Raw genomic sequence first — 13,658 nt, forward strand, 5'->3', positions numbered from 1 at the left:
CACTTTTTCTTCAAAATGTCCCCTGAACACAACTATAAATGAAAGCTCTCCCCCCCCCTTTTTGGAAGGCTTCATGCAAGTAGAAGCGGGCTTGTAATTCTGGAAACTCCCGTTGGGGCTTGACTTTTAAAATACTGATGCCTAAATTGACCGGTAGTTGTTAAATGGAATGAATGAATGTTACTGCTATACTGAATGTATTGAATATATTTACCTGACAAGGATATCCTAATAGTACACAATGCACTTTATAGAATGATAGTTAAAGACAGGGCACGTCAATTTACAAAAGGTTCTTGCAGTGTATATTGATTTGTTACTTGATTCTCCTAACACTGCACCTCGGGTTGCCACAATCTCCAGGTGGGGCCTGGAGGTCTCCCAGCTGCTTTGGAGGGTGGGCCTCTGCGGCGTGATGCCCCAGTGAAATCCCCCCTCCCCAAACCCCGCCCTCCCATGGCTCCACCCCAAATCACATTCCTCAGGTTTTTCCTCTCCCAGGGGGGGCAACCCTACACATGCATGTTCTGAAAAATGGAGCCTTGCAGCCTGGCCCACGTGTGCCCCCGCCGCAGCCCCCACCCTGAATTCCCCAACTCCGAGTTGGCAGCCCTGCTACAGAGATCAGTTCTGCTGGAGCAAATGGCTGCTTTGGAGGGCGGATTCTGTGGCCCGGCACCTCCCTAAGGCTCCACCAGGCTCCACCCCCAAATCACATCCATCAGGAATTCCCCACCCTCGAGTCGCACCCCCGGCGCCCACACCGCGTTCTCCGAGAAACGTGTCCCCGCGAGGACCCCTCGCAGCCCCGCATGGGATGCTGGGATGCAGTTCTTGGAGGACGTGTGCCCACTCGGCGTGAGGGCTCCTTCGCTGGCGCTGCACCCGGCCTGACCCTGGCGTGCCTCTCGCTCCCTTCCAGCATCAGCCACGTGGGCCCCATGTCGGAGAACAGCCCGACCAGCAGCGGCGGCAGCAGCAGCAAGAGCCAGGAGAAAGGGCTGCTGGGCACGGAGCCGGAAGAGCCCAGGTAAGCTTGGAGTGGCTTGCAGCTGGGCCCCGCGGGCAGCCTTGCCTTGCCCCCGCTCGCAAGTGCAGAGTGGCCATGTTCAGTTTGGGTGCCGCCATGGGGAACCAGATATTTCCCTTACGCCAAACAACCTGCTTGTAGGAGTCCAGAACTTTTTGCAGGGTCAGAGTGGTCCAAAGGCGGAATCGGCTGCCTTGTAGGGAGGTGGTGGGCTCCCCTTCACTGGCAGCTCTCAAGAAGAGGCTGGACTAATATTGGTCAGAGATGCTCTAAGCTGGTCCTGCACTGGGCAGGGGGTGGGACCGGATGGTCTGTAGGGCCCCTTCCAACTCTTGCGATTCTGTGATTCTAAGTTAGGCTAGAGCAGCAGGAAAGCGCTCTGCCAGAACACCAGCAGAGAAGTCTCCAAAGGGGAGGAGCCTCTGCTTGGGACGTAGAAGGTCCCAGGTCCAGCCCCAAGCGCCCCCCATTAAAAGGAACGGGTCATCCGTGCTGTGAGAGACCTTTCTCCACCTGAGACCCTGGAGAGCTGCTGCCAGTCTGACCTTGATGGGCCCTGGGTCCGATTCAGTCGAGGGCAGCTTCATATGTATATATGTCTGCGTATATATTAGGAGTAGGCACAGTACTGCGGGAGGGAAGGGGGCATGGTATAGCCTCGTCAGATCCCGGAAGCTAAGCAGGGTCGGTACTTGGAAGAGAGAAGGAGGAGGAGGAGATTGGATTTATTCCCCTTGCCCTTCACTACCCGAAAGAGTCTCGGAGCGGCTGACAAACTCCTCTCCCTTCCCCTCCCCACAACAGACACCCTGTGAGGGAGGTGGGGCTGAGAGAGCTCTGACAGAAACTGCTCTTTTTTAAGAACAGCTCTGAGAGAGCTGTGACTGGCCAAAGGTCATCCAGCTGGCTGCAAGTGGAGGAGTGGGGAACCAAACCCAGTTCTCCCAGATTAGAGTCTGCGCACTTAACCACGACACCAAGACCACCAAGGAAGACTCTGCAGAGGAAAGCAATGGCCAGCCACCTCTCCTTGCTCACTGGCCTTGAAAGCCCCTTTCACGAACAGGAATGGCGCCTTCCCCCCCCCCCTCCATGGGCTGCTTCACTGCGTTCAGAGAGCTGCATATTTGGGGGGGTGGGAGCGTTCACTCACGGAATCTCCCACTCGCCACGTTCCGTGGGGCCGTTCCCAAGGGGCCCCCGCCACGTGATCCCTTGCGTGCGGGAGAGAGGTCAGGAGGTCTGGATTCTGTTCTCCACTCCGCACATGACTCACCGCGAGAGCCCGGGCCCCTTCCCCGCCCACTCCTGCCTCAGTTTCCACAGCAGCCGTGTCGCTCCTGACTCCCCAACTGTCGTAGGGATGTGTCAACAATGCCCACCGAGGCTCTCAGCCTCATTAAGGAGCTAAGATCAGACTCCCACGTTGCCGCGGCAACCATTGGCAGCAAGACGAGCCGGGAACATCTTCCCAGGGCAGGAGATGACACCCGGTTCGGCTGGGGAGAGGTGGGCGAGACTGGGAAACAGAGCCCCCCCTCCACCGTGCAGATGGGAGGGGCACCAAGAGGCCGAGCGAGACAGCCGCCCTTCTGCGGCCCCCTCTCCGCTACCATCTGCTCGCCGCTCCCATCCCCGCCTCACTCGCCAGGCCTGCCAGCGCGCCGTCACTCAGAGCGGGAGCAGATGGGCACCAGAGCAAGGAGGGGACTTCTCGCGGCTCCTGAGCGCCTGCCAAAAGAAGGGCCGGCCCCCGCAACAAGTTAGGGGGGCAGCGAAAGCGAGAGAGAGTCGCCTGGAGCCGGGCCGCCTGGGAAGGCAACCTCTGGCCAGTGCCAAAGAGGAGGCAGCCCAGGGCCAAGGGCAGATCGAGGGAGGGGCGACACACCAGCCTCCCGGCGGGGGCCCAGAGACCCCCCCCCAGGACAAGTGATTGTCAGATTCCTGCAGCAATCCGTTCCCAACAGCTTTCATTCAAAGAAGTAAAGCTTATTGAGAACATGAGAGGATGCAGATATCTTAAGCATTTCGTGTTAGAACTAAAGTGCGCGGTCCTCTGTACTTTTCCCATCTTCACAATGTCGTTTTGGAGATACAGTGAGCAGAACTCTATGCAATAATATGCTAATGAGTTATGCTAATGAGTTATGCTAATGAGCTTCGGCACCTCTTTTTATACGAGATGACCCTTGGCGGTGGGTATTGCCTTCTGACACACTTCCGGTGATGTCAGGGGGTGTGCCATATGCTAATGAGTTATGCTAATGAGTTATGCTAATGAGCTCCTGCACCTCTTTTTCTACGAAATGACCCCCGTGCGCGAAGCAAACAGTTCTGCATTGTTCAAGGAGACCCCCCTCCCGATGGCCCAGGGCCAATCAAAGGCCAGGTAGAGGCCTGCCTAAGTAACGGGTCACTTTTCCCGAGAGAAATACGACACCAGGCACTGAAGGTCAGACAGAGATAAAGGAAGCTGAGAAGACACAGCGGAAAAGAAACTTGACATTCCAGAGCCACCCCCACTCCCGTGGCAGCCAGGGGTCGAGAGAGGCCTGGCTGACAGTGATCTCCAAATGGCAGGCATCAACCCCAGCGGAGAAACGGACTGCTTTGGAGGGTGGATTCTGTGGCGTTATAGCCCACAGAGATTCCCTGACCAGACTCTTCCCTCAAGTCTCCAGGAATTTCCTGACCCAGACTTGGCAACCTTAGATCGAGGGGACCACGGCATTGAGGCTCCATGGGCTCAGGGGAGGCCTCTGGCAGGGGCTTGAAGCTCGAAAGGAAGAGCAGAGGAGACTGCTACAGGTGGGGGGGCAGGCAATTGCTACACGAAGGATGCTGGTTCAGGTCTTCCACATCCCAGTCGTTTGAGAGACAGTGTGGTGTAGTGGTTAGAGTGTTAGACTAGTATCCAGGAGACCTGGGTTCGAATCCGCATTCATGCCACGGAACCGTGCTGAGTGACCTTGGGCCAATGATTTGATTCGATTTGATTTATTAGATTTCTACCCGGGCCTAGGCCGGCTCAGGTCAGCTTACACACAAACAACATAAAATTTACAATAATATAGACTAAAGATTAAACAGCATCAGTTTGGTGTTGTGGTTAAGTCCGCGGACTCTAATCTGGGAGAACCGGGTTGGATTCCCCACTCCTCCACTCGCACCTGCTGGATGGCCTTGGGCAAGCCGTAGTTCTGACAAGAGCTGTCCTTGAAAGAGCAGTTCTTGAAGGAGCTCTGTCAGCCCCACCCCCCTCACGGGGTGTCTGTCGTGGGGAGGGGAAGGGAAAGGAGTTTGTCAGCCGCTCTGAGATTCCAAGTGCAGGGCGGGGTATAAATCCAATCTCTTCTCTTCTTCTTCTTCTTCTTAATGCAAATAACAATTCTAAAACCATAAAACATAATAAAGTGCTAGCAGTGATGTTTCCCCACCGGTTGTTGGTGTTGAGTCCTCTCATCTCGCACTCGGCTCCTTGATCTTCTTAGATTGTCTTAGGGGGTTAGCTCAGGCTGTAGTTAAAGTCCCAGGGGGGGAAAGGGCTCTCCGATTGTAGGCTGTCAATTGTAGGCTGCAAAACGTCCTGCAGGGCCTTGGTGTCTTCCAGGAGCTCATTCCACCAGAACGGAGCTGCCACCGAGAAAGCCCTGGCCCTGGTTGTTGCCAACCTGGCCCCCTTGAGACTCGGGAGGGCCAGCCGATTCAGTGCCCCTTATCACAGCGCTCTCTGGGGTACATGTGGGGAAAGGCGGTCCCTCGGGTATATGGGTCCCTGACCATAAAGGGCTTTAAAGGTAAGAACCAGCACCTTGAAATGTATTTATTTATTTGACATATCCCACTCTCCCTGCAAAGCAGTCTCAGGGCAGCTTACAAACTGTACAAAAACACCAAAGCAAGAAGATTGATACAAATCGCAGTACAATCCAAAATACAATAAATTATAAAGTGCCAGTACAACTAATCTACCGATGGCCGACGTTTGCAGCAATCACAGTATGCCAACAGCTGATCTGGGTCACGTCAGGGTGCTGATGGTATCATACTATTGATTTTGATTTTGAAATGAATCTGGTGTGCTAGAGGCAGCCAGTGCAATGTCTTTAGCACAGGCTGGACGTGCTCCCGAATAGGGAGTCCCACCGAAAGCCTGGCCGCGGCGTTTTGCACCAGCTGCAGCTTCCGGATTTGAGACAAGGGCAGCCCGTGTAGAGGGCATTACAGTAGTCTAATCTCGAGGTGACCATCATGTGGATCACTGCTGCCAAGTCATTGCGTTCGAGGAAGGGAACCATCTGCCTAATCAGCCGAAGGTGGTGGAAGGCTGGCTTGGCCGTGGCTGCTACCTGGTCCTCCATCGTTAAGGAGGCATCCAGGAGCACTCCCGCCGTGTAAGCCGGACTCCATACCGTGTAAGCCGCCCTGAGCCTACGGGGAGGGCGGGATAAAAATATAAATAATAAATAAATAAATAAACCTCTGGCGCTGGCCCCACCGAAGGTCCACAGCGGGATCCCTGCCCTGGGCCGCTCCGACATGCACAGACTTCACTCTTTCTCAGCCTAACCTACCTCACAGGGTCTAAGTAAATTAAATAAATAAATTAAATAAATAAACATAGCCCATTGAAGAACAAGGCTGTAAGCATAGCCTCATGATGAAGTGAATCAACAGTATATTTCCAATACGTCACCAAGAGAAATGAATTGTTGAAAGACAGTTTTTGTACACACCCTTGTTCAGAAGAAGATCATTGTCGAAACGGCACAGCATTCCGGAGACCACCGTCTACATTCACTACATATATTACTTATTTTCTGTTATTGTATATTATGATTTATGAATATAGTAAAAAGGTAAAGGTAAAGGTTCCCTTGCTCGAAAGCCAGTCGAATCCGACTCTAGGGTTGCGGTGCTCATCTCCGTTTCAAAGCTGAAGAGCCAGCGCTGTCCGAAGACATTTCCGTGGTCATGTGGCCGGCATGACTAAACACCAAGGCGCACGTAACGCTGTTACCTTCCCACCGAAGTGGTACCTATTTATCTACTTGCAATTTCTTGCTTTCGAACTGCTAGGTAGGCAGGAGCTGGAACTAGAGACGGGAGCTCACTCCGTCATGCGGCACCCGGGTCTTGAACTGCTGAACTACTGACCTTCCACAGCCTGCAGTTCAGCATCTTAACCACTTGAGCCACAAAAAAAAATAAAATATATATATATATAAAATACAATATAATGAATATAGTACCAAGCGCTAAATTGTCACAGTTCTTTTTCCTTTTTTCCTTGGTCTTATTACTGTGCCCATTCTTGTACTATTCTCTGCATATTGTTGGGCCCTTGGATGCAAGCAGACTACGGGGCCGTCTTGGGCTGCCCCAGTGCTGGCTCCCCCCAGCTCCGCCTGGCTGACCTCTCCCTCTCCGCCTTCTCCACAGCCGAACGGTCAACTGGCTCACCTTCCTGAGAGAGAACACCATCTACATCCTGGCCGCACGACCCAACAGCCCCGCCGTCCACCTCCAGCCGCTGGCGTGAGAGGGTCTCCTCCGGGCACCAGGGCAGAAGGCAGGCAGACTTGGCTCACGGGCGGCAGGGGAGGGCTCCCTTGATTTACCCAGGCTGCAGGCCAAAGGGGAGTCGGCCTCCCTGACTGTGAGGGGCGGCCTGGAGGGACCAGCCTCTCTCCCCCCCCACCGTGCTTGGCTGGGACAGGACCCCACGTTTTTACCAACAATGTACTTTCTGGCTGGCCCCGAGTCTAAGCTGGATCCAGACGGCTTCCCCTCTTCGTTCGGCTTGGCCCTTTCCATCCTGTCTGGCTGCGAAGGGCCCAGACTCCCACCTTCCATCCTCATTTGGCTTTCGCTTAGTCCAGAGGGAACTGCCGCTGCTCCCGCTCGCCGGTCTTCTCCGGAGGGGATACCCCGCAGCCAGTTCCACGTTTCCAGCTGGCCTGATCGAGAGGAGCATCGATCCACACACGGCAGCAAAGAGGACCCTCACGACAGCCTCTTGGTTTCCGATTGGCTCTCGCTCATCCGTTGCATCTGCATTCCGGCTTGTGATTGGCCACGAGATGAGCAAACACGTGCATCGTGGCCACGTTCTGATTTCCGATTGGCTAAAAGAAGACCGACCGTATGCATTACAAGATGGGGCATCCTTACGTCTCCCTGCAGTTGGTGCCTGCACATTGGGGGAGTCATGGAGAGACCGGGCAAAAAACGGGGCACGGCCCATGGCTGCTTGGCATGCAGCAGTTTCCCCGGTTCAATCCCCGACATCTCCAGTTATTAAAAGGACCAGGCAGAAGGTGATGGGAAAGGCTGACTTTGACGGACCAAGGGCCTGATTCGGCAGAAGGCAGCTTCTTGCATCCAGGGATGTGCCTGGAAGTCAGAGGGCCGTCCTGGAGACTGGGGCAGGAGGGCGGAGGCATTCAGGAGCCCCATATTTGCAGCTGTCGGAGAGGATGCCAGCTCCTCTGAAGCTCTACAAGAGTGTGCCCAGCCACATCTTCCTCTCCCCCCCCCCCCGTGAAAGACACAGGAAATGACCCCAGTGGGGGGGGGGGTGTACAGTTGGTCTCAGTTTCAGTTCTACCCAGAGTGCAGTTCCTCTTGGGGAGGATTGGACGGGACCAAGGCCCTGGTGGGGCACCAGGAGAAAGGGGTGCAGCAGGATGGTAAACCCCCACGCCTGTCCCGGTCCATTTACCTCTTCGGTTACACAGCCCTGGTTTGAACCTCTTCCCTCCCCCGGGCCTCCCTTCTCTGCCTCCTCTCTGCTCAGGAACTGGGGGGGGGATTCTCCCCTGCCTTGTCCTGCTTTCTGTTCCTTTGGCTAGGGGCTTTAGGGGTACATCATAAGCAAGGCTCCCTCTAAGCTATGGAGTCCTGTGAGCAAAAATCCTACTTTGTGAGCTCCTGGGCATTCAAGTTGTGAGCCAGCGATTTGGCTGCTGCATAAATTCGTTTGCTCTGGAGCCATCCCTTCCTGAGCGAAGGCAAAAATGTGTGAGCCGGAGGCTAAAAAACGGTGAGCTAGCTTGCACTAGCTCAGCTTACAGGGAACACTGATCATAAGTAACCGTTAACTGGCCTGTGTGTGTGTTAAGGAAGAGGCCGGCTACGTCACCCAGAGTCAGACCACCACGGCCACCTAGCCCAGCTCAAGTCCCAGCCTGGCTTACTGAGACGCTGGCTTATGGAAGGGGGGGGGGTACAGCCATGACCCGGCTGGGCCCTTGGGCATACGTGCACCAGGACAAACCTAGATGGGTGGCTTCCAACCCAGGCCCTGGGTGTTGGCTTCCGGAGCAGAAAGGGAGTCCAGCTCGAGTGTCGGCCAGGCCAGAAGGCCAGCTGCCCACTATTTCTCCCCGGCCTGGACAATCCAGAGGCTTCCTCCTCCTCACTGCCAATTGCAGGGGTCCCTTGAGATCTGTTGTTAGGGGAGGGGTCTGTGGATCTGTGGCAGAGCCTCTGCTGGGCATGCAGGAGGTCCTGGGTTCAATCCTCGGTGGCACCTCCAGTTAAAAGGGGCCAGGCTGTAGGTGGTGTGAAAGACCCTTTCCTGCCTGAGACCTTGGAGGGAGAGCCGCTGCCCCTCAGAGTAGACAAGACTGACTCTGACGGGCCAAGGGGCCTGGTTCAGTAGAAGGCCACTTCCTCCTGTGTTCCTGTGTCTGTCCCTGGTCCCTTCTGTGCCAAAAATGTGAGGTCTCCCATTCCAGCCTCTGACACTGAGGCCCAAGCAAGCCCAACATCCTCCTTCTGTGCTGGAGCTCTGCTCCCCCGGTTTTCTTTTCCGGGCCACCCTGGCTGCACGTCCCCCAAGCACTGCAGAGAAGAACGTCGGCCCCAGCTGCCCGTTTGTTATGCTCAGGGTAGGGAACTGTCACTCACTGGGGCAAAGTCTTCTTCTGAAGGGGCCTCATGCAGGGCGACTGAGCTGTCTGTCTCCCTCTGTGGGAAGAGTAGCATGGGGAGGGCCCATGGCCAAGTGGCAGAGCCTCTGCCTGGCATGCTGAAGGCCCCAGGTTCAATCCCCGGCATCTCCAGCTAAAAAGGACCAGGCAGGAGGTGATGGGAAAGACCTTCGCCTGAGACCCTGGAGAGCTGTCAAGAGGGGCTGTGGCTCAGTGGCAGAGCCTCTGCCTGGCATGCTGAAGGCCCCAGGTTCAATCCCCGGCATCTCCAGCTAAAAAGGACCAGGCAGGAGGTGATGGGAAAGACCTCCGCCTGAGACCCTGGAGAGCTGTCAAGAGGGGCTGTGGCTCAGTGGCAGAGCCTCTGCTTGGCATGCAGGAGGTCCCAGGTTCAATCCCCACTGGCATCTCCAGTTGAAAGGACCAGGCAGGAGGTGATGGGAAAGACCTCAGCCTGAGACCCTGGAGAGCTGTAAAGAGGGGCTGTGGCTCAGTGGCAGAGCCTCTGCCTGGCATGCAGGAGGTCCCAGGTTCAATCCCCAGTGGCATCTCCAGTTATAAAGGACCAGGCAGGAGGTGATGGGAGAGACCTCCGCCTGAGACCCTGGAGAGCCGTAACGAGGGGCTGTGGCTCAGTGGCAGAGCTTCTGCTTGGCAGGCAGAAGGTCCCAGGTTCAATCCCCAGCATCTCCAGTTAAAAAGGACCAGGCAGTGGGTGATGGGGAAGTCCTCAGCCTGAGACCCTGGAGAGAGAGCAGCCAGTCAGAGCAGACAAGTCTAACTTGGATGCACCCGAGGGTCTGAGTCAGTCGAAGACGGTGTGTGTGTGTGTGTGTGTGCGCGCGCGCGCGCGCGCGTGTTCCTGGGACAGAGCTGGGTATTAAATGGTGGGTCAGAAGGAGGGCAAGACGGGGGGGCTGGCAAAGCTTCCCTTGACGGAAGGGGGTGAAGAATCTCGCCCCCCCCCTTTGGCAAACACTCTTCTGCCTCAGGAGGTGGCCTCCTGCCCCACCCGTTCCCCACCTGTGAAGAAGCCAGGCCCCACGGAGGCAAGGAGTCCCCCTGCTCCACAGGCAGTCAGCGCTCTTAAGTTTGGGAGGCAGGAGCCCAGATGGAGAACTGATCCTCTGCCTCCTCCCCCAGCCCGGGGTGGCCCCTCCCCTCCCGCAGGGCAGCTGGGGACCCATTCCTCTATACAGATGTGGGAGAAATCAGCCCCAGCCGCCACCTCCTGCCCCAGCCGCCGCCCAGTCAAAGCAGGTGGGCGTTCCTCTCCGAGAGATAGGGCTGGGGGGGGCAGCCCAAGGCTGTGGGGGAGGTCAGGGGCCTCCGGCCAGCCTCCAGCTCCCCACATCGGCACTCAAAGGGAGGGGGTCACATCGGTCCTCCAGAGCAAAACTCACCCCGTCCACAAGACCGTGCGGTGCGGAGGTGCTTTCAAGACGGGCAGGACTCCTCGGTTCCAAAACTCTCGTGCTGTGAGAGACCCTTGAGGGGCCTTTCCACCAGGCACCAAAGAGCGGCAACCGCTCGGGAGAAAGGTGGAGGAAACCCCATCCCACGCCCCCCACCCACGTCCTCACCCCACCCAGCCACCCTTCAGTAGCGCCTCCTCATCTCCATACCAAGGTAACCCAAACGCTGTGATCTGAATAAATTATGTAAATTAAGTGCTTTTTTTTGTTCTGGCATCATTTATTCTGGTTTCACCAGCTCCAGGGGGAAGACCAAAGAGCCGCACAAAATCTCCCTCCCCCCCAAAAAAAAACTATCCTGCCCTCCAGGTAAGAGGCCTCCAGGTGGGGCCTGCAGATCTCCCATAATTACAACTGATCTCCAGGCAACAGAGATTGGTCTCCCTGGAGAAAATGGCCACTTTGGAGGGTGGGTTCTGTGGCACGGTAAGCCAATGAGGCCCCTCCCCATCCCAAACCCCACCCTCCCCAGGCTCCGCCCCTAAACCACCAGGTATTTCCCAACCCAGAGCTGGTGACATGATCAAGGTTTACAAGATTATGCGTGGGATAGAGCAGGTAGAGAAAGAAGTAGGTCGAGAAAGAAGTGCTTTTCTCCCTTTCTCACAATACAAGAACTCCTTGTGGGCACTTCGTGAAATTGCTGAGCAGTCGGGTTAGAACAGATAAAAGGAAGTCCTTCTTCACCTGAAGAGTGATTGACACGTGGCATTCACTGCCACAGGAGGTGGTGGCGGCTACAAGCATGGACGGCTTCAAGAGGGAATTGGATAAGCATATGGAGCAGAGGTCCATTGGTGGCTATTAGCCACAAGAGATAGATAGGAACTCACAGGCTGGGGCAAGTCATGCTCTGTCTTCTTGATGCCTGGGGGGGGGTCAACAGTGGGAGGGCTTCTAGTGTCCCGGCCCCACTGCTGGACCTCCTGAGGGTACCTGGTATTTCTGGCCACTGTGTGACACAGAGTGTTGGACTGGAGGGGCCACTGGCCTGATCCAACACTGGCTTCTCTTATGTTCTTATACGAGGGAATTGGATAAACATCTGGGTTAGAGGTCCATCAGTGGCTATTAGCCACAAGGTATAGATAGGAACTCTCAGGCTGGGGCAAGGGATGCCCTGTATGCTTGGTGCTTGGGGAGGGCAGCAGTGGGAGGGCTTCTAGTGTCCTGGCCCTACTGTTGGACCTCCTGAGGGCACCTGGTATTTTTGGCCACTGTGTGACCCAGAGTGTTGGACTGGTTGGGCCATTGGCCTGATCCAACATTTGGCTTCTCTGATGTTCTTATGGTAGCCCTACCCATTAATTTCAATGGATGACCCACCCTTTGCCTAAGGTCTGTCTGGACCTTCAGGGTGTTCCGTCCAAACTGAACAAAACTTGGGGGCGGGGGCTGCATATTTCCCAAGGAGACCCACATTGCCAAATTTCAGAAAGATACAGGGGGGCCCTTTTTGAGGCAATGAATGCCACCCATGTTTAACATTAAAGTCTACAGGAGATTGGCTAGGAAAGCTTCCAAACAGTAAGACAGGCAGCCCTGTGGCCACTTAGCTTGAAGAACAGGAGCAGGAGGAAGAGGCAGACGGACGAGGCATCTGGTGGCACAAGGAGGGTAAGGCTGTTGGGCGGACAGGCAGGCGACAGGAGCTGGTCCTCGAGGTACTTATGCTTGGGAGGAGGTAAGGTTGGAAGAGCAGCAGACAAGGCGAAGAGAGCAGACTTCTGGGGAAAATTTAGCGCACCCAAGTAGGGAGGAGAGAAGGCGGCGAAAAGTCTGACTTCATATATCTTTCAGGTTTAGAATATCTCACACATGTGTGCAAATCTTGCAGTCATTCAAGAAGCCCCCCTTCTCCCCGAAGGAACCCTATGCTCTCTCTGCGCCCTTATGAGAAAAATGCTGCCTGTCCGGTAAAAGTGGAACCAACAGAGGCCAAAACCACCATAAGAAAACTAAAGAAAATCACGGGTTTCCCCACACACACTGGAGGCTGTTTACGTAGAGAATTTGTTTTCGTTTTCGTATTAATTACAATAATTATGAAACACGCCATTTCCATAATGATTGCAATTAAGAACAAAAGAGATGCGGAAGTCTAGCAGGCACAACCCACCCGTCTCTCCAGCCTCCCGTCCACAGTCCCAACAGAAACGTCTCTGCCAAAAGGCTAGGCTGGGACTTCACGGGGCATCGTGTTCTGCCTCCTCAGGCACACAAGTCTTCCCTGGCATAGCGCCACCACGGGTGGGTCAAAGAGCACGGAATGGGCCAGGCTCCCGAGTCCCAAACCGTTGAGCCTCACTGCAGACTTGGGAGGTGGGGGGGGGGCTGCTACAGAACTCCCTCTTTAGACCTACATCAAGTCCAGGTCCATAATAGCATGGAGAAGCCGCCTTAGCAACACTCTATCTGTGCACGTACCCTGTTCTCCTCCTCCTGCCGACTGCCCCTTGAAGGTGTGAAGGGGGTATTGAGGTTCACTGGTCTGGTTAGTCCAGTCACCATTCATTAGCAGAGTGCTTAAATAAAGCTACAATAAAGAGGCAGGAGCATCACTTTACCAGGTTACTCAGCTTACAAAGCTACACAGAGCCACGTTACAAGTTTAGAAGATAAATAGTAAAGGTAAAGGTTTCCCTTGCTCGAAAGCCAGTCGAGTCCAACTCTAGGGTTGCGGTGCTCATCTCCGTTTCCAAGCCGAAGAGCCAGCGCTGTCCAAAGACATTTCCGTGGTCATGTGGCCGGCATGACTAACCACCAAGGTGCACGGAACGCTGTTACCTTCCCACCGAAGTGGTACCTATTTATCTACTTGCAATTTCTTGCTTTCGAACTGCTAGGTTGGCAGGAGCTGGAACTAGAGATGGGAGCTCACTCCGTCATGCGGTACCTGGGTCTCGAACTGCTGAACTACTGACCTTTCACAGCCTGCAGTTCAGCATCTTAACCACTTGAGCCACCGCAGCTCCTGTAGAACAGAAATACTCCTCTCTTTATGTGAGAAGTACACTTTGGATAGGAAACAGAGTTTGATAGATTGCTAGCTTACCAGCTAAAGGATGCAGGTGGATGGTGAGAGGCCCATCTGCCTCGTGGTGCCAAGAGAGGACCGCATGTCCCTCTCTTGGTGTGCACAGGTAGAGAGCAAGTCTTCAGTCAGAGTGAGAGAGAAGCAGGAAAGGGAAACTGGTCCCTGAGATCACAATCTGC

At 55.1% G+C, this 13,658-nt stretch overlaps 1 protein-coding gene across 1 annotated transcript in view; it reads left to right on the forward strand.

Annotated features, from left to right (window-relative positions):
* The window catches only part of PHF24 (PHD finger protein 24), a 20,515-nt gene extending 10,263 nt beyond the window's left edge, over positions 1-10,252 (forward strand). The window contains exons 6-8 of the mRNA XM_015406808.1: positions 923-1,030; positions 6,473-6,568; positions 10,138-10,252. Coding sequence (XP_015262294.1) covers positions 923-1,030; positions 6,473-6,568; positions 10,138-10,252 — 319 coding nt within the window. The remainder of the gene's footprint in view (positions 1-922; positions 1,031-6,472; positions 6,569-10,137) is intronic.
* Positions 10,253-13,658: the final 3,406 nt, after the last annotated feature.

The sequence above is a fragment of the Gekko japonicus genome, unplaced genomic scaffold, assembly GCF_001447785.1.
Source record: "Gekko japonicus isolate JY-2015 unplaced genomic scaffold, Gekko_japonicus_V1.1 scaffold765, whole genome shotgun sequence".
Taxonomy (NCBI): domain Eukaryota; kingdom Metazoa; phylum Chordata; class Lepidosauria; order Squamata; family Gekkonidae; genus Gekko; species Gekko japonicus.